This window comes from Bacillus rossius, chromosome 10, assembly GCF_032445375.1.
Source record: "Bacillus rossius redtenbacheri isolate Brsri chromosome 10, Brsri_v3, whole genome shotgun sequence".
In the NCBI taxonomy this organism is placed as follows: domain Eukaryota; kingdom Metazoa; phylum Arthropoda; class Insecta; order Phasmatodea; family Bacillidae; genus Bacillus; species Bacillus rossius.
Genome location: NC_086337.1, coordinates 7,247,691 through 7,268,136, shown reverse-complemented (window position 1 = coordinate 7,268,136; position 20,446 = coordinate 7,247,691). Strand labels below are relative to the sequence as shown.

At 38.8% G+C, this 20,446-nt stretch overlaps 1 protein-coding gene across 1 annotated transcript in view; it reads left to right on the top strand.

The window, feature by feature from the left end:
• Positions 1-20,446, top strand: part of LOC134535751 (probable phosphorylase b kinase regulatory subunit alpha) — a 582,726-nt gene that overhangs the window by 78,473 nt on the left and 483,807 nt on the right. Inside the window, exon 4 of the mRNA XM_063374982.1 lies at positions 11,290-11,372. Within this exon, the coding sequence (XP_063231052.1) occupies positions 11,290-11,372 (83 nt within the window). The remainder of the gene's footprint in view (positions 1-11,289; positions 11,373-20,446) is intronic.

The following is a 20,446-nucleotide window of genomic DNA, read 5'->3' as shown; positions in this document are numbered from 1 at the left end:
TTTCTAAGAGGTAATAAAATAACAAATTTTGTAAAAATATCCAAAACAACAAGCAAACATACCGTATTTACTCGCGTAAAGGCCCCCGTTTTTCTTTTTTTCCAAATTTTCAACTCCAAAAAAGGGGAGGTGGCCTATACGCGAATTTTGAGGAAAAAATAGATTTTTCTTTTTTTCAGATATGAAAAACTAACATTTAATAAAAGCAGAATGAAATACCGCCACAACTTATTTAAACGCCAATTAAATTTTGATTAAATGAAACAGCTGGCGGAACGACTGGCAAGTCGTGCGTCTTTGTTCTAATGAGGGAGGGTGGGGGAGGCAGCGATGCAGCAGGAGGGAGAGAGAGGCAGCTAGTCCGGGGAAGGAGGGGCAGCGCTCTGGCGGGGGGGAGGGGCAGAGGCGTGGCTTAACCTCTCTCCTGCCAGCTAGCCAGCCAACCAGACAAAGGAGTGTAGGTACCTGCTCCACCCACTTCCCTTCCTCCTTCACTTCCCCTCTTCCTCCCCTCATCTACTCCAACAACACTGCACATCAACAGAAGCCCGCGAGTCCAGCTTTCTTTATCTTTATGTCGTTTGAGATAGGACTAACTGCTTACGTCTGACGACGGTCCTACTGAACACGGACAAACTATAATACCAATCTCTGTATCACTGCCGCTCACAATACATGGCTTGCTGTTTGATGCATCCCAAGCTGCCCTGCCCTCAGATAAACCCAGAAAAACATGTTTTTAAATTTTTTCTCAAAAATGTTTACAAAAAAAGGAGGGGGGGCGTATACGCGGACGGGGCCATTACGCGAGCAAATACGGTACATTACCCTTCTTAGAACAGGTCAGAGGACCAAAAATATCTATATGTAAGACATGCCAGGGCGCTACAGGAGGATCAGCAGCATACAAACCCACCTTAGAATTATGCGGCGGCTTATAAATCTGGCAGTCGAGACAAGATCGAACAAAGCTCCGAACATCAGCCTGAAGCTCGGGCCAAAACAGGTGCGCTGAAATTCTGTGAAAAGTTTTATCTATTCCTAGATGACCACCTAGGAGAGATGCATAAAAATAGGTTAACACCATAGGCATCAAGACAGCTGGAACAACAGCCTTTTCGGGCACTGCCAGAAGTTCCTGTAAAATACAACATGCCACTCTCCTCAACATAGAGAACAGCCTTCTTATCATGAAGATCTCTAAGTACCTGCTGGCAGAGGGGGTCCTGATTCTGACATTCCTTGATATTAAAGTAGGATTCAGGAAAAAATTTAAAAGCAGTGATAAATTTAGTAGCATCAGAAGAGCGGGGTTCCAAAGGCTCGAATTCATCGGTGCAAAACATGCGAGAGAGAGAGTCAGCTATAACATTATCTTTGCCTGGAATGTGATGGATGACAAACTGAAATCGTGATAACCTCAAAATCCAATGACCCAGGTTACCCAGCTGATGAGGATGATTAAAGAGCCAACTAAGGGCTCGGTTATTGGTAAATAAATCAAACTCCCGAGCATCAAGATAACTTTCGAATTTTTCTAGGCGGAACAGGCAAGCCAAGGCCTCCTTCTCATAGACGCCTAATCGCTGCTCAGACTCCGATAGCGAGCAACTAGCATAAGCAATAGGCCTAATCTGGCCTTCCTCAAGGTGTCCTAGGATGGCTCCAAGCGCATTGTGCGAGGCATCAACCTGAACGGCAAACCGTTTACTAAAATTGGGTAGAATGAGCACTGGGGGTGAAGCCATACAAGACTTCAGCGCCTGAAAAGATTTCTCTTGTTCGGGGCCCCACTCAAAAACTGAATCCTTCTTACGTAAGATATTTAAGGGAGCAGATAAGGAAGCAAAATTATTAATGAATCTGGAAAAATAACCTAACATACCAAAGAAGCGCTGAACTCCCTTTAAATTTACAGGCCTAGGAAACTGGATGATAGGGGTGATCTTGTCAGGATCCATCAGGAGGGTACCTTGTGAAATAACATATCCTAAAAAATTTAACAGATGTTTTTCCTAATGTTACCTTCTTGGGGTTAACAGTGAGATTGGCCCCTCGTAAACGAGAAAGGACTTCAGTCAGGTGAGTGATGTGATCCTCAAAGGTGTTACTGTAAACAATGATGTCATCAACATAATTAAACACATAATCATACTTAAGATCAGATAGAACATGATCCAGGATCCGGCTCATAGCCTGACTGCCAAAACTAACACCCATAGGCACACAATTAAATTCAAAATGGCCAAAAGGAGTTGAAAATGCAGTATACCTGCGGCAACTAGGATCTAGCAGGCACTGGTGAAAACTTTGATTCAAGTCAATAACCGAAAAATTTCTAGCCTTACCTAGATGCTGAAGGGCAGACTCGACAGTAGGGAGCGGATAAACATCGTCTTTAGCAATTTTATGGTTCAAAGGAATGTAATTATGCACCATACGCCAGCTCACTGTCTTTTTTACGCACTAAAAATGTAGGAGTGCCAAAATCAGATGTAGAAGGTGAAATTACACCAGCGGCTAAGAGCTTATCCACGATGTCACGCATGGCCTGAAGTTTAGGGGGAGAAACCTTGAGATATTTAGCGTCGACAGGAACTTCATCCTTTAAATAGAATTTGTAGGGCAAAATATCACAACGTCCTAATTTAGAGGTGATAACATCGGAAAAGGCGTGAACTAGGTCAGCAATAGCCTGCCCTTGAGCAATGCTATTAGCATCGCGGCACTCCAAATAACAGAATTACTTGGCTGCGATCGTAAAGGAACTTTCACAGAAGGGGCTAAGTCAAACCGGAGCTCACGCTGGCCCACATCCAGGACGCAGCAAGTCTTGCTCAAAAAATCTAAACCCAAAATAAAATTAGGTGAAAGACCAGGAACAACAAGAAACTTCCAATTCCAGGAAAAATGTTTAATCTTAAAGTGAATAACCACGAACGTATTTGCGCGAAGGCACTCGCCATTCGCCACAAATATAAATCTGGTTTTCAGAAAATACACGAAAAGAAAATTTAGGAAATGTTTCAATTAAGGTCTGGAGAAATGTCTCACTAATAGCCGAGCATGTAGCACCGGTATAAACAACAGCCGAAAAGAAACGCTCGTGAATACACACGGGCAAGAAATTCAGAGAAACAGAGTTAGAGGCTTTCCTATAGAAGCTACAGAAACGACCTCTTTTCCGTCTTGTCAATGGCCGTTTCCCGGACAATTACTCCGGTAATGACCCAATCCCCTACAAGAAAAACAGCTATGTGTGTTAACATCAATGCGTGCCTGATCACAGTCCTCAGTCATATGTCCAAACACGCAACAGTTTGCGCAGCGAGCGCGAGTGAATGTTGGAGCACCCTGTACTTGCTGCGCAGAAGTGGCAACAGTGCCGCCAGTCAAACGCCGACGCGGCTGGGTAGTGTCAAGAGGCGGGGTAGATGGGCGGCCACTGGGAGGAATTACACCAGCCGCGCCGCCGGCGGGGAAGCGCGCACACGACCCGCTGTCAAATCTACGTGGTGGCGTCGCCACGCACGTGAGCTGTCATGAAGGCGAGGCACAAAAAGGGAATGCTGACGACTATTATCTTCATGCGTGCGTAAAGCACGAGCGTCAGCATCATGTGCGTCACTGCCACGAAAGTCTGAAGTAACCTGTAAGCTGTGAAATTCCGTCACGAACACGTGACACGGACGTAGACCTAGCGGGAGGCGAGAACTCAGCCTCGTATTTAGACACTGCTAATAACCGCGCCTCTACCTCACTACCCCAAGCACGCAAAGCATCAAAGGTGGTAGGTGGAGCTAACATACCACAGTGGGTGAGCACATGGGGCGCAAAGTTGCCTAAAATAAGCTGTACTAACTCAGGCTCAGCGATGTCAATTTCCAAAACATCGGCATAGGAAACAACCTCATCAATGTACTGAGTGACTGACTCATTAGGACGCTGAAACCTGAAAATCAAATCGCGCTTACACGCGTCCATGACGCGGGGCGGACACACAGCACGAAGAACCGACGTCTTAAAAGTATGAAAATCTACCTTCTGTACGATAGCCTCTGTTAATCTAGACACTTACTCGCCAGTACACTTACTAAGCAGAGCTTTCTTAAAGGTGCCAGCTGACACCAAATTCAATTTAGCGAGGTGCTCAGCCTGTAGAAAAAAATCTAGAATAGGCCTAAGCTCACTACCACTCAACACAGGAAGGGATTTGAGAACAGAGAAAAACAATTTTTGAGAAAAGGAGTTATCGGGAGCCGGACTTACTTCCAGTGTGGGCTGCGCCGTCGGAACACCAGACGAGACGTCACTGACCTCGCGTATGAATTGAACGAGCCGGGCACGCATGTCAGCCACGGTGTTGCTCGCTGCGGCAGGCAGCTGGTTCTCCTCGAGATACCGTATCAGCTCGTCGCGGTGAAGCCGATAGATATAACTGACTCCCGAGCTGCTCATGGTCATGAAAGAAAACAAGTAAAACGCAGCAAAACCACTGCCGAAGCAGAGTAGCGCACAAGTTGTAGCCGCGACAGGGGGTCACAACTGAAAACGAAGAAAAACAACAAGGGGTCTTTGCAGTAAGACGGACGGCAATGGTATGCTGATGCTGCAAGAAATAAAGTCAAAAGTATGCAAAATAACAAAACAATTTATTTATAAAAATATAGAGACAAAACATATATATATATATATATATATATATATATAAGTCGTTTACTAGCAATAACTATGCATTCTTCGTGCATTCCGGCGGGAATCATTCATACAGGTTAAAATAATGTTGAGATTAAGTGGGCCTACTGGCGACGCGTTTGACGTAGCACGAATAATATGGGTCACTAGGCTGAAAGCAACAGCAAGAAAGAAATAGATTACAATTACAATTACAATTACCATTATGACGCACAAGAAGTGTCCAAAGCCATCGTGGCAGAAAAACAATATTACACAAGCTACAGGTAGTACTCGGCGTGAGCAAAAGAAACTAAGGCAAAGAACTAAATCAAGCAATGACCTGAAGGGTCCAAGATGGCTTACAGACATTACAAATCATGGCATAAATGCAAAGGTGAAAGCGCGGCCACAACGCGCAAGCAAGAATAAGAGATTATACTAATTACAGAAGCTAAGTTTCACAGCCGAGTATATACCACAACGCGAAGCCAGCCCAAGTGACAGCCTTCGAGTCAGACGACCGATAGACTGCGGCAAATAAGCCTGGGTGCCGGGGTATATAGGCCGGGAACAACACACGTCAGAATGCGCTGGTGGCGCGGCGGGGAAGGGAGGAAGAGGGGGGTAGAAAGGGGAAGTTGGAGAGGAAGGGGAAAGGAGGATTGGGGAGGGGAAAGGAGGGGAAGGAATGCTGAGCAGTGCCTGCACTGCTTCTACTTTGTTGTTTTAGTGATACGTTTAGTCATCACTTTCATCCTCGTCCGTCGGAGGTCCTGCATCTTCAGTGACTGTTGCTTTTACTGCAAGATTCTTGAAGTACGTATGGGGTATTGGTGGGATGAATGGTAGCAAGTCACTCGTGTCTTTTTTCTTTTGTATGTACACTTACTAGTTTAGGTCCGCTGTACAGGCAGTTTTGACCAATGTTTTGCAAAAGACTTGGCCTACCTTTCTGTTTGCTTGGGAGTATACTGATAGCCGAGAAACACATTTCTTCATCAAGAGTCTCTTTGTAAAATAAAGTGAAAGTCTTATTACGTTGGCATCGAATCCACTGAATTCGTAACCACGACACATCATCATTATCCATATTTTTTTTTCTTTTTGTAATGGCTTTCACAAGGGTGGCCGCACTCTTAAATCTTCTCTAGCCATTTAGTGACATGGAAGGGTTTCTTTCTTCGTGATTTTAGAATCGCTGAGTACCAATCTTCTGGCACATAAATATGCTTGCCTTTGGAATAGTTCTCAACTGACCCAAAGTCTGTGTCATTGGGTAAGTATGAGTGGCCGCTGACCATAAATTTATGGTCGAGATTCTCAATCTTGTTGGTGTCACTACCAACTAACTTTAAAATCGATAAGAAAAAATTCCAGTTGCGATTTCGGCCTGTACATGAATCACTGTATATGACAATGTGTTTCGCATCAGATGCACATGTTTCAATGTGCTTAATTACACAGAAACTTAATTCCTGCGAACCTCGGGATGCATGTACTTCATCCCAACAATACATAAATGCATTGCCAGTTGTTAGCTCATGGCAGCCTAAGTTGTACACGTAAGTTGTACACGTACATATTACGTTTGTAATAGGCTATAGACGTACTGAGTTTAGGGAACGCAAGAGCTTTTTCTAGTTCAAATGTGAACACGTACAGTGAAGGATCATTCATTGCCTTTTCCGTATCACTCTTCATCGATGTCCGAGCATGCTCTGCTCTGCGAACGTGTACTTCATGCTCAACTTCCAGCTTTTTTATTTCCGTTTCGTCTGTCAGAGTACCTTTCCGTATAATGTATGAATCACATCGTTTGCAGGTGTCTGTGTGTGGCGCATGAGAATGCAAATTATATTCCATGTTGAAGGTCCTACGATAAATATCAATAGAAACAGGAATTACATTTTTCTCTTCGCAGGACTCTTTATACAGCGTGTACAAGGTACTTACATTAAGGTCAGAAGATAGGTATTTGCGGTTGGGATTTTTTGTCCTGCTGTAATGCGACTGGTAGCTAGGGAAACTTTGTATGTGTTCTTGCACAAAGGCCATTCTATTATCAGATATTTTGTTGGCAGACACTGCGTGGCCTCGGTTATCAGATCCTGGTTGTTCCCCATTTTGAAGTTCATATGGCCATCAGATATTTGGAAAGTCTGCAGAAAGTATGTTTTACACACAAGAAATGTTTGTCCTTGACTTTGAATAGAAAACTTATTACTTACAGACTTTCCAGATCGTGAATGGTTCCTGGGATGCTTCTTTTGAGGTATGATCTGTTTTACTAACCCACATAAGAAAGCATTTTGTGCAGTAAATGAACCTAAATTCCAAAACGATTCATAAGCATACTTTCGTTTTTCTTGTGTTATCTTTTGAAAACATTTCTGTCTACATAAAAAGTCATCGTTTTTAAATGTCTTGCCTATAATCACTTTACCTTTTTTAGTGTTATACTCACAGCCTGAATTTCTAAGCCTTTTTCGGGTTTCTTTTTTATTTTCATATTTTCGTCTTTTTCTAGTTTGTTTTGGAGTTTCCCTTTCCTTGTGTGAAGCACTTCCTTTCCTTTCTAATGCCTGCTTGCCTCCTTCCCCCTCTTCACTTCCTGAAAAATATCCACAATTCCATTAGAGCAAAAGTACAATTAATTTCTCCCAATACAACCTACCATAGCACTAGCCTATTTCCATTTGAATTCATGTGTTCCATAAATAATTTGTCTCTTATAGGTTATCTATCTTAAGAGTTAAATGATGGTAATAAATTAAAAGTACATATTAGCCAAAGTCACGGCAAAACTAAAAATACAAAACAAAAATAAAAAGTACTGTAGGTTTCATGCTACTTTGTAGGTTAGTTTATGTTTTCAATAACAATCAATATTACTTTCATTAATATTTACACTTACCAGCATCATCTGAACATGATGGTTCCCATTCTTCAGTTTCTGAATGTGCTAAAATACTAGGCTCACTGTCATCGTCACTTACATTGCCAATAATACCTTCATCAGCCATTGTAATGTTTACACTATGAACATTCCTCTCTGACTACGCTGTCCAAAGAGGAGGAAAAGTAGTGCAAGTCTGACTTGCACCACTATTCTAAAACCTAAACAATACATTCCCTTGACATTCAAACAAGTGCTACTATCTATGGGCCTACAGTAAAAGTTATGACTTACGCCACTTACCCATCTTATAGAATATAATGCGGAGAACACAGGTATGCCATTATCTCAATATTTAAAAAAACCTGACTTACACCACTATTACTTTAACTGCCTCAACTGTGTACCTGTTTATATGGGTTGAGCTCACCACAAAAGTTTAACAACTGTTGGTGGGCATGTAAACAATTATAAATAAATAAATACTGTGCCAAAAAATTCCCTTGGATTAGCATTTCCAAAACCTTTTGCTTCAATTTAAATTTACTTTGTTTCTCCTAAATATTTGTCATATTTAAACTTTTTCCTTCTAAGGCTCACTCCCATTTAAACTTTGCCAAGCTGCTGGCAGTCCTTTCCCAGGCTCCCTCAGCACAGGATAACTGTGTCCAGCCGACTCTGCTGGACAGACTTTAGTTCCCACCGGCCAGAATACGCCCGGGCGTGTTATCTAGTACCTCCTGATCCATTCTGTCACGAACTCACGTTTTGTTATGTGCTTCGGCAAGCTTCTCAGGGTCGGCTTCCGACCTGAGACTCAGCTGCGGTAAGCGAGTTAGGTCAGGCCTCTCGGCCCAAGTTACACCCCGGCCAGGCACGTAGCCTCGGGCCGGAGCCCCTCTTTCCCACTGACTGTGCATAACCGCCCCCCCCCTCCCCTACACCATCCACCCTGTTCCGAGAAGTGCTCCTACCAAGGTCTTCCCTTTCGCAGCTATACCACAAACGGCACCTCTCGGTGGTATCGTGAACTAATGTTCATATCTTAGTTCTGTCTTTACCTGCCTGAGCGCGGCACATTCGCGCTCTCTGCGACCTATGCCTCGACCACGAACCCATCTACTTCCCCAGCCTCTCGTCTCGGAGCGCCAGTGTCGCCCCTTTGGTCCTAGCTTATGTGCAGTGCCTCCACCGCGATCTCTCGTGGCGGCCTCGGCAACCAACTGCACTTAGTTCCGTAACTCGCCACGAGAGTGCCCCCCCGTCCCAGCCTCTTACACCCCTTTACGAGTTGCCCCTTGACTGCCGTCCACCTGCAATACACACATACCCCCCTTCCCCCGGTTGATGCATAGGCCCCTAACTGACGGGGTACCAGCCCCCAGGCGCCTTTCGGTATTTTAATGTACTGCGCTTCCCATGATGAGATGAAGTCGTCCTTCTGTCTCGACCGAGCCCAGATCGTGTCCTGGAACGTCGTCCGCGAATTATTTCGCTAGTTAGATTTTGTTTCGAGTGATCTCTTCAGTTGGCTACTTAGTATGTAGTCGCTTGTGACCCGGGAGTGTTCCCGAAATATTGTATTATCATTATTGATTTTAAGCAGTATTCGGTAGTGCCGGAAGTGCATCGTAGTTTTGCTCGACACCCGCGGTCGTGTTACATTTCCTGCATGGATTAATCTGCGAGCGGCAACCCACGATGTGGGTTTAAGTACCACCCCGGGCGTCTCCCGAGTTCCAAATTCAACTACCGATGCAACCCTTGCTACCAGCGACCCTGCAGCGGGCTTCTCTTTCTTCTCGGCCACCATTGTTCTCCTTCTTGACGACATGCGCCAGCCAACAGGACTATGAAATTAGTCTGTAATCACTGTTAAGGACAATAACATTGTTTTGTTACAACAAAATTGTAAATGACAGCAGCCTCAAAATGATTAAATAATAATGTAATTTAAGAAATAATTTATTATAAGGGTACAAGTGAAGTTGGTATGGTTAAAATTTGATATTGTATCCTACTTTTTATAATGTATGTTAACTTCCATTGGATCCCCGGCCGGGCTAGGATAAGTTGCAACATTTGGTAACTTAACGAGAGAGTAACTTCGTAATCACACTATTTCAATTATATTAAAATGAGGTATAAACAAGTTTAAAATAAGACTGTATTGTAATAATAGAAATTCCTGTGTAACAAAAAAAAGGAGAAATAATTGGATCTAATATATATAATCCTATGTCAACAATAAAATGAATATGCTTATAAACTAACACCGTAGTCTTTAAGATTTTTTTGCCTTGTCGATCCTCAAACACTCAACCTGTTCTCCAGTGAGTGCTCTAAATTCATCTTGTTTCCACTCGTGTCACCTCTGGGAGATGCTATGGTATTAGGGCTCGCTCCCAACTTTTGCTCAGTGCTTCCAAGCTTTTGCATTTAAGTACTTATAGAAATATGTAAGACACGAGTTGGTTACAATACTGACTTCCATTCTAGCCTGAGTAATCTTTTTATTTGTTCCTTATATAATTGTGAATTCTCCTATCTTCTATCATTATCGTGATCATATTATGCAAAGTTAATTTTACTACATCTGCCAACAACTTGACTGCAGTTGCAGTTTTTTGCCATATTAAGTGCAACTTTCCTTTTCGCACGTTTTGTCATAAGCAGTATATTTTTACAATACAATGTATGCTTCATTGATAAATATAAAAATATAATAAAAAATTAAAAAGAAACCCATAGTGAACTCTTGATTAATAAAAAATAAAATAAACATAAATCACTATTGTATTAAACACTGATATTGATATTGAACATAAGTGTATGACTTGTTTGTTAATAATTTGAGGTATGTGTATAATTATGAGTATTATCAAGATGTACTATGAATTACTGTATTGCCCTTAGAGTTTCTACTTTACCCTACTGATGAATTTCAATTTAAAAGTCATAATAAATGTGCATTTTAACAGGGAATTGGAAAAAAATTGTCATCATCATCATCATCATCATCTTCATCTTCATCTTCATCTTCATCTTCATCTTCATCTTCTTCATCTTCATCATCATCTTCATCATCATCATCATCTTCACCTTCATCATCTTCATCATCATCATCTTCTTCTTCTTCATCTTCTTCTTCATCATCTTCTGCCTCATCATCTTCTTCTTCTTCCTCATCATCTTCTTCTTCATCATCTTCATCATCTTCATCATCATCTTGTGTTTCTTATACTTCTTCATCATCTTCATCACCACCTGCTTTCAGCCTGTGGCTGGGGCAGCAAAGAAAAATGCCTCCTATTTCCCTCTGTCCAACCATTTCTCCTCCTTAACTCTTTCCCTGTCTTCTCCTCTCTCGTGCATTTCTTAAAGTATCCCACCTCCTCCTTGGCCTAAATGCAATTAATTTTAAAATGCATTCTATTTTTATAGTTTCAAAAGAAAAGAATCATCTTAATATAGTTCATTTTGGTTTATTATTTGTTTCAAGTGTAGTATTTAAAAACAAAATAGGAACAATGTTTGATAGTTGATAAATTCATCTGAATCATACATAATATTTTGAGTAGGTCCGGAAAGCAATAAAATTTTGCATTTGAAAGTGTTGGCAAACATGATTTAACTCCATTCCTTGGTAATGGTGCTTGCTCTCATCTGGGTGTTGAGCCATGCTAAGACCGGTACGGGTATGCCATTGTTTCCAGGTCTGCAGATTGTGTTCAGCCTGGACGAAGTGGCCTTCATCCAGAACCTGGTGTTCTACATCGAGTCTGCGTACTGCACGCCTGTGAGTGAATGCTGGAGCACCGCTACCAGGGGGACAGGGCTTTCATGTCGTCCCCCGAATAATTAAAGCTTTAATGTCATCCCCCCAATAATTAGAGCTTTCATGTTGTCCCCCCAATAATTAGAGCTTTCATGTCATCCCCCCAATAATTAGAGCTTTCATGCCATCCCCCTAATAATTAGAGCTTTCATGTCATCCCCCTATTAATGACTCAAACTTTTTTCAAGTATCTATAAAATTAAGTTTAATTAAATGAACAATATGTGTGGTATGAAGTATGATAAACATTAATATTGATTACAGTGCTGTGCCATTTTAAACCTTGAGGTCAATACTGGAAAAAAATATGGCACTATTAGTAAGGCAGATAGGAGTAAATAGCAACTTGTTTTTATCCATTCACAATGTCACTGCCGTGGTAACTAACCTTTACGTCACATTGTTAGTTACGTGCTTATTGGGTGTCCGTAATTACAGTGGGAGGTGAACCACGTTTGACACAGATTCAGTCGGTGCCAATACAGGGTTCCTACAATCTGGAATGTCAGGGATAGTCAGGGAAAGTCAGGGAAAAATAAAGGTGTCAGGGAAAGTCAGTGAGATAGCTATAAAGTCAGGGAAAGTCAGGGAGATAGTTATAAAGTTAGTGAAATGAAGTGGATAGTAAAATTTTCGAAAATAACTCTGAAAGAAATATATCTAATCAAAAAACATCATAAATCTGGCTATTAGCTATGTACATACATCATCTCTAGTTGCAATAAATTCTGTTCCGCTCACTGTATCTTTTGAAGGTTACTGCAGTCTTCTGCATGCAGTAGTGAATGAAGATGTGAAAGTAGTAAAGAAGTTCACTAACTCGGCTTGTATGTCTTAAGTTTTGAGATATATGAAGTATTATGCTGTATTTACCATTTGTAGTGTTTTGCCAACACACTTACTAGTTTGTTTCAGAATACAGCGGAACCCCTGAATTACACTTTTCAAGGGGAAAACTGAAAAAGGTGTAATTCTGAGGAAAGTGTAATTGAGGGGAAAGTAAAATTTTACTAAAAACTACATGATGATATATATAATTATTCTTCAAGTCAACGCTTGTTGTAATAAAATTTTACAACAATAACTATATTATTTTTGTTTGCAATAAACTTTAGTATTTAAGGGCAATCCTAAAACTTAAGTAAAAATATGTTTTAGGCCTAACATTAACAACTTGATATTTTTAAATTTTTTGCCATTGGTCCACATTGTTCTGCGGCATTTTCGATGGACGTTCGATTATGAACAATTGTGTTTAATGTAGACATGAGAAATTCTCAATGCCTTGGCTAAGGCCACACGCGATCCAACACGGTTTGTCAAACTAACTCAAAATATTCAATTTTTGCTTAACTGTTAACAGCGTTTCTTTCACGACCACTCACCATTGCATGAATATCGCGAAAAGTAATCATAAACGTGAATAAATTATCTGTATAACGTGTCAATAAAGCACAAAAATTTATGTCAAGGTAAACATAAACAAAGCCCAAAATCACTGGTACCAAACAAACATAGTGGCGTGCAGTATCTGTTGCCAACTTTTGCCAAGGAGTGAGAAACTGTATTTGCTACGCGGACGTGTTCCTTTCACTACATGGAACGATCACCCTTGAAAAACACCATATTTCAAGGATTTATATATTTTACGGTGATATAGGATGTTAAATAACGCGAACCTAACTTAACCTTTCACTTTAGTAAACTTCGGAACTGTTCGGGTTGTGGTTGTGGCTCTCTTGCCTGTGAAAAGAAGGCTACCTGTTTGTTGCATGTGGAGTAGTAAGCTTTTGTGTGTAACCATCCACCTACATTGTTTTGTTCCAGGTTGATTATGTAAAGACTGTTACAGTTCATTATGTCTGACAAAAAAACTGTATTTAATCAGCTGTGGCTGAACCCAGCTCTGTTTCCAGATTTTTCATAATGGGTGCATCCTGTAGATGGGCATAATACTTAAGCATTTTGTAGTGTGTGTAAAAAGACTTTGAACTTGAGCAATATGGGAAAGCAAGCATTAGTTTCTCATGTGAAAGGACCAACCCATTTGAAAATGGTGGGAGGTGCAACAAGTCAGACTTCTTTGTCTTCTTTTTTTATAAAGATGCCAGGTAATATTGCAAGTTGTTCTGGATCAACAGCGATTTCAGGCGTTAACCTAGACAAGGGACAGAGTAGTGATTCTTCTTGCTCAAATAGTGTCTTCACGTCACAATGCACTCAGCTTCAGATAAACACGGTCACTAGTCTACAGAATGTAGTGCCTCAAAGAAATCTCAACAGTTACGTTTTAAAAGAAGATGCAATGAAAGCAGAGATTATTTGGAGTCTGCAGGTTGTGTGCAAGAAAATGTCTTTTAATTCTTGCAGTAACATAAGTACTGTATTTAAAATAATGTTTCCCGATACTGCAGTTGCCAATGCATTTACTTTAGGAGGAGATAAAGTTGCTTATGTTCTTGTTCACGGGCTAGCACCGTACTTCCAGCAGAATATGCTAGATCGCCTGAAGTTGTGCGACAATTTTGTATTATGTTTTGATGAAGCATTGAACAAAGTAATTCAGCGAGGACAAATGGACATAGTAATTAGGTTATGGGATGAAGAAAAGCAAATGGTTATTACCAGATACTTGAACAGTGTGTTTCTTTATAGAAGCACAGCTGAACATTTGCTTAGGAATTTTTTGGATGGAATTGCTCCTCTGTCACCTTCCAAAGTAATACAGGTGTCTATGGATGGCCCCAATGTCAATTTGAAATTTTTCAAATGTCTCCAAGAACACATCAGATCCACCACAAGCAATGAAACTTTCACATTACTGAATCTGGGAACGTGTAGTTTGCATGTGGTTCATGGTGCTTTGAAAACTGGCATTGAATCTGTTGGATGGGACATTAGTACCTTGTTGCTACACTTATATTTTCTTTTCCATGATTCTCCAGCTCGACGAGCATTATTTACAGAGCTGATGGAATGCACAATATTTCCTTTGAAGTTCTGTAATGTACGATGGCTAGACAATGCCAAGTGCCTTAAAAGAGCGTTAGAGATATGGGATCATGTTGCAAAATTTGTTAATGTAGCCAAGCTTCCGAAGACAAAAGTTGCAAAAACCTTGATTGAAGCCGTTCATTTGTAAAGTGTAAATTGGCATTCTGCAAGACAATTGAAGATGAGTGTGAGCCCTTTCTTAAGAAGTTTCAAACTTCAAAACCCATGAGTCCATTTATTTTTGAAGCAGTGCAGAAACTTCTGAGAGAAATTATGAACCGCTGTGTAAAGCCTGACGTGATGAAGTGTACTAGCACAAATATGCTCTCTATTGATGTAAAAAAATCAGACAATTTGATCCTAAGCAATAAAGTTGATGTTGGATTTGCAGCAAAACGCTTTCTTGCAGAAGTATCAACCTCTGTAATGGAAAGAGAAAAGCTTGAGTTTATGCATGAATGTTGGGGTATGTTGACAGCCATGACTGCCAAACTTCAAGAAAGATGTCCTTTGAAGTACAAAGCAGTTAGAGGATTGTCTTCTCTAGATCCCTCGATTATTCAACACTCACCTTCACTTGGTCAGAAAAGGTTTTCTTTTCTTTTAGATGAGCTACTTGCTTCAAACAAAATAGATGATGAAGTTGCAGAAAAGGCTAAAAAAGAATACTGTAACTTGTGTGATATGAAGAAAACTGTACTTAGTGAAATGTTTCAAGAACACTGCGAAACTATTGAGGAGGCAAGACTCGATAGCACCTATGGAAACTTCATGAGAGGAAGTGAAGTATACAAAAACCTGTGGGAAGTTATTAAGATATGTCTTGTGCTCTCCCATGGTGATGCAACTGTGGAAGGGGTTTTTTCAATTAATAAGTCACTATTGGTTGAAAACATGCTAGAAAAGACAGTGATAGCACAACGCCATATTCAAGATGAAGTGCAACAGGCAGGAGGGATTGAGAATGTGAAAATAGATAAAAGGATGTTAGATTATGTGAAAAGTGCTCGAAAACGATATCAAGATTATTTGGAACTTAGAAAACAGAAAACAAGTGAGGAAACAACAAGAAAGGGAAAAAAGAGATTGTTAGAAAAACAAATGAAAGAGTTAGTAGAAGAAAGAAAAAAATTTATGAGGGAAATAGAAGAAAAAAAGGAAGCAATGAAAAGGGAATGAAAAGAACTTGAAAAATAAAGAGCTTTGCTGTAACTAGTATTTCAAATTTTTTGAATTTATTTGTTACAGGTTAATATTTTGTTTTGTAATTGAATTACATATTTATTGAATCACAGTGTTTTGAATTTTTTAATATTCATGTCAAAAATGGAAGTTTTAGTAAAGTTTGTGTCTGCTTTCTGATATTTATATTTAAGGTGTGGTACGGTTAGCTGAAGGAAAGGAGGAGGCCAACATAATTAGGGCACAGTTAAAACATCAATATTTTTTGTAAAACTGAATTTTTTTTTTCGTAATTGGTTAGGAAAGTTTCAATGAATGGTCAGGGAAAGTCAGGGAAAAGTCAGGGAAATAAATTTGACTCAGGCTGTAGGAACCCTGCAATAAGATCAGATCAAATGGCCTTCTTCTTTTAAGTATGAAGCCCATAGGACCCATTTTATACTTACCCTCATTCAGTTTTGTCTGAGTTAAGTACTGAATTGACGTTAAGTGTTATGTTATCCATTATTTAGTAAAATAATCATTAACCGTGTTTTTCCATGTTTTTGAAGTTATTTATTTTAGAAGTAAATATTATTGTTAGCCCATATATTTAAAACAAAAAAAGACTGGATCAATGTACACATACAAAAAAAAATAGTAGGCAGTGTTTTAATAAAAATCATTGATACAAACAAAACATTTAAAAAATATACCTTAAAATATAAACCATACAGAGAATTGCTTCAGTGCTTTTGGAAGCGTAGGTTCATAAAGGATCTGATAAAATATGCATCAAGAAAAGAGCATGGCAGTTCACCTAATGAGCGTAATTCAAGTTAATATTGCTTAGAAGTTTTTAGTTTAATATTTAGTAGTGAGCTGGATACTTGTACATATTTTTAGTCATATGAAGTAACATTTATTTACTGTGCTTCAATCAATAATTTCCATTTGCTAGTTATTTATGTAAGAAGTTAGTTCGTTCTTTCAAAAACTGGTACCTACCAGCAGTATTTGCTTCTAAAGGAGGCTTATTTTATATAATTTACTGAATTTTTTGAATATGAAATACTAGCTGTGGTACCCATGTAGTAAGGGTTCAATTTCCATTTCTTCGCAAAGCATATCTATACACTCATCTCTATATTTATCTATTTAGCTATGAAAATAACTGATCTGCAGTATCATTACCATATCGTTTTGAAAAATTAAATAATTAAATTTGATCTACAGCAAAACCCCTTATTTACATTTTTCAAGGGAAACAAAAAAAAAGTAAAAGGATGAAAATGTAAATTAAGGGTGAGACGTCTTAGTTGTGTTTGTGAATACACAATAGCCTGAGTTATACCTAATGTGACTATTTAAGACTTTATAACTCGTGTAATTTAGTTAAACAACATTTACAATATTTTGTATTCTTATATTCTAGTTTTAAGAAAATTGTTTTCGTGCTGAAATAAAAAGATTTACGTCTTAAGTATAAAATTCATAGGCCACAGAGGGTGGAGGTTTTTCTCATTATTATGAAATATTTTAATCTGTTCTTTCAACATTATTTGTTACAAAGGCTGAAACACCTTTGGTAGACCGTCTTACTATCGTTAGGGAATTAGGTACTAGATTTGGAAGGAACAGCAATTGAAATAAATATACCCTAGAACACAGTTTTGTTTACTCTTTTCTAAATTGTTACCAATAATTTTAGTATTTCAAAAATAAACAAGCAAACTAATGATTATTTCTTCTATTAATTTTACATTACTTACTTTCAGTCAGAACTTTATGCACTTCTTTACATAGATTTAAGTAAATATTTATTAGTTTAAGAATATATTATTTTAACCAGGGTTCGACTTTAACGCCTGTCCGCCTGTCCGAGACAGGCAAATTTCCGTCCGGACAGGTATAAAACGAAACGTGCCTGTCCGGGGGGACAGGTTACTATTAAATTTCAACTTAACATTCAGTAGCCCACACAAGTCCGTCAGGAGTACCGTAGTTACCCGCATAAGCAGGGTGGCGACCAACCGGGAAAACCGGGAAAAGTCAGGGAATTTTGCCAGCAGGGAAAAGTCATGGAAAAGTCAGGAAATTTTTCAAATAGTCAGGGAAAAAATTAAATCTTGTCTAAAGTTCCTGCTGCAGCATTTTACAGCTTAATATTATTCATAGTCTTTGTTAATTTGTTAATTGTATGTAGCGAATTATTAACTGAAATTCTGAATACTATATTTTATACGAAGTTTGACATTTTAATGAAGCCATTTTTGATGTCGCGGGTCCATGAAAAACTCTGCTGTGTCTGCGTTGCTGATAACAGCTGGCTGGCGTGCGCGCACAAGCATTGTATTGCCACCACAGTCATGGTACGTGTACCAAATTATTCTATGCTTACTAGTTTTATAGCTCATAGTACACCGAGATGACCGAAATAGTTTTATTTTTGTTTCTCGTATTATTGGCAACTGTGGTACAAGTACACAAACGTTTTGGGATGAAAACGTGAGTGCTTTTTTTTTTTGTTGCCAGTCGTGTTGTGTAGTGCTTCTCTACGTTTTACTTTTCAGATGTACTATTTATTTTATTTTGCTGTCCTCTTTGTGTAAACGTTTTGAATAGTGGTGTGTACATGTTTTCAGTATTATTTAGTAAGCTAGTCGGGCTTTGTTCTGAAGATAAAAAGGAGAGAATAGAAGTAGTAGACAAAGATGGGGAAAAAATGTGCGCGGGATCAGATATGAACGTGTGGGCTTGGGAAGAATATTGCCGTTGCTGAAAGCTAAGAGTAAAGGTGATTAATGAGTTAAAGTGTTTATTCGGTTATATTCAAATTTTTAGCCCATTACTTTTATGGAGTAAAACATTTTTTTAATGAATTCCAATACAGGATAAGAAAAGTGAAAGGTAAATATTAAGAGTAGCTAATCATTAGACTTGCGCATAATAGTTCGCGACCGGGAGCGCTCCTATTAAAAACGTTTACACAAAGAGGACAGCAAAATAAAATAAATAGTACATCTGAAAAGTAAAACGTAGAGAAGCACTACACGACTGGGAACAAAAAAAAAAGCACACACGTGCGAACTAGGTCGCTCTTTTAGTTCGTCCGCTCCCATCTCGAATTCAAAGAAGACAGGTCACAGATAGTTCGTTCGCTTTGCTACCGCTACTGCAGGCGATCTTCTTTTTATGTTATAGTAGTTATTTTTTATAATGATCAGTGTTGTGAACGCCTAGACTTTTATCCTTTTTTGGGTTATTATACATCAAATGAGTAAATAAAACAATAATTTACATAATTGGGTAAAATGGCGTATATAACAGTTGTTTTTAATCTTCACTTAACATATAATATAATTGAAAAATGTTAATTTATAAAAGGATTTATTTTATAGCTAGTTAAAGAAATATTATTTATGAAATGTGTTTATTTTAGTGAATAAAATTCAGTTTTATAAATATGCAAATTAAATTTTTTTTTTAAGTTTTAGAAATAATCAACAAAAAATGCGTTATTATTTACAGGCAACAAAATTACGTACATTATTAAGAAAAAAGACCCATTACTCTTTTAATTTGTTACCTTACAATTAGACATAGAAAAACTAATAAAAACTCTTAAGTAAGATTGTTTGCTAATATTGCTTAAGAATGTGTATGTTCATTAGTACCTATATATAATTCACTAAATACAGTAAAACACCGTTTTAACGAACTTCATTAGAGCGAACAATTCATTACTACGAACTATGCCTTTGGTCCCGTCAGACGTCCATATAACATAACGTAAAAAAATTTCACTAGTATGAATTTTCTCGCTCAAATATTTAAAATATTCTATAAATATTCATTTGAACGAACACTTTTCTTCCCGGCACGGTAAACGACAAACGGATAAAATCGTCGCCATTCACCCACAAACTGCCATCCTATTTATTTTGATACGCGCCATAGATGACTGCAATGGACTAGTGTTGAAATTAATGCACAAAACTGGTGTAGCGACTAAGCGCTGCCGTGTGGTGTTCGCAGACATTACTCTTTGTTCTATGCTCGCACGACGTGTTTAACCGATGCGAAGTTCTACATCATAAAGTACGCGAAACCCCTTATTTACGTTACCGTTACTTACGTTTTCCCGTTACTTACGTTTTCCCGTTATTTACACTATATTCTTCAGGTCCCGTTTAGTCCAATACAATACTTTCACGCGAATTACGTCTCAAAAATCGAATCCATCCCGCTATTTACGTCACGTAACAACCATAGTAGGCCTAAAAACATTGTGAAAAACGTAACGTTTATAGTCGGCAATGAACATTTTAAATCGCAAAATATACATATTTTATAACATGAAAAGTTGCTTTCATTTCTAAACATATAATAATTTAAGCCTAGGCGTGTAAAAGTCCGAGTAATTATAGCAGGGGACAATCTAAAATGTACTAGGGAAAAATGTAAACTCACGAATGTATAAACGTACCGGGAATATTACAACTTTACTAGGCTGCTTGTAAGTTGTGATACTATATTTATGTCACAACTTAGCCGAAATACTGGTACGAGACAAACTTCACAAGATAAAATGAGCGGAGTCTTGGTAACTGTTTTATACGTATTTTAAAATTTCGGAAATATTGTACAGTTGATGCATATTTTTTAAACTAACCATTTATATCTGGGGATCGTAAATTAATTATTAATATCAAGACATCAAGATGAACGTAAACTTGAACATGTCACGGCAGCGAGAAAACTGGTGCGTATACCAATAAACTGGTATTAGAACTGGATAAAACTGGTACACGGGAGGTGGAGCTTATATTTTTTTCCGCTAAGCTCGCATCTATTGGTTGGCTGCTGATGGAACGTCA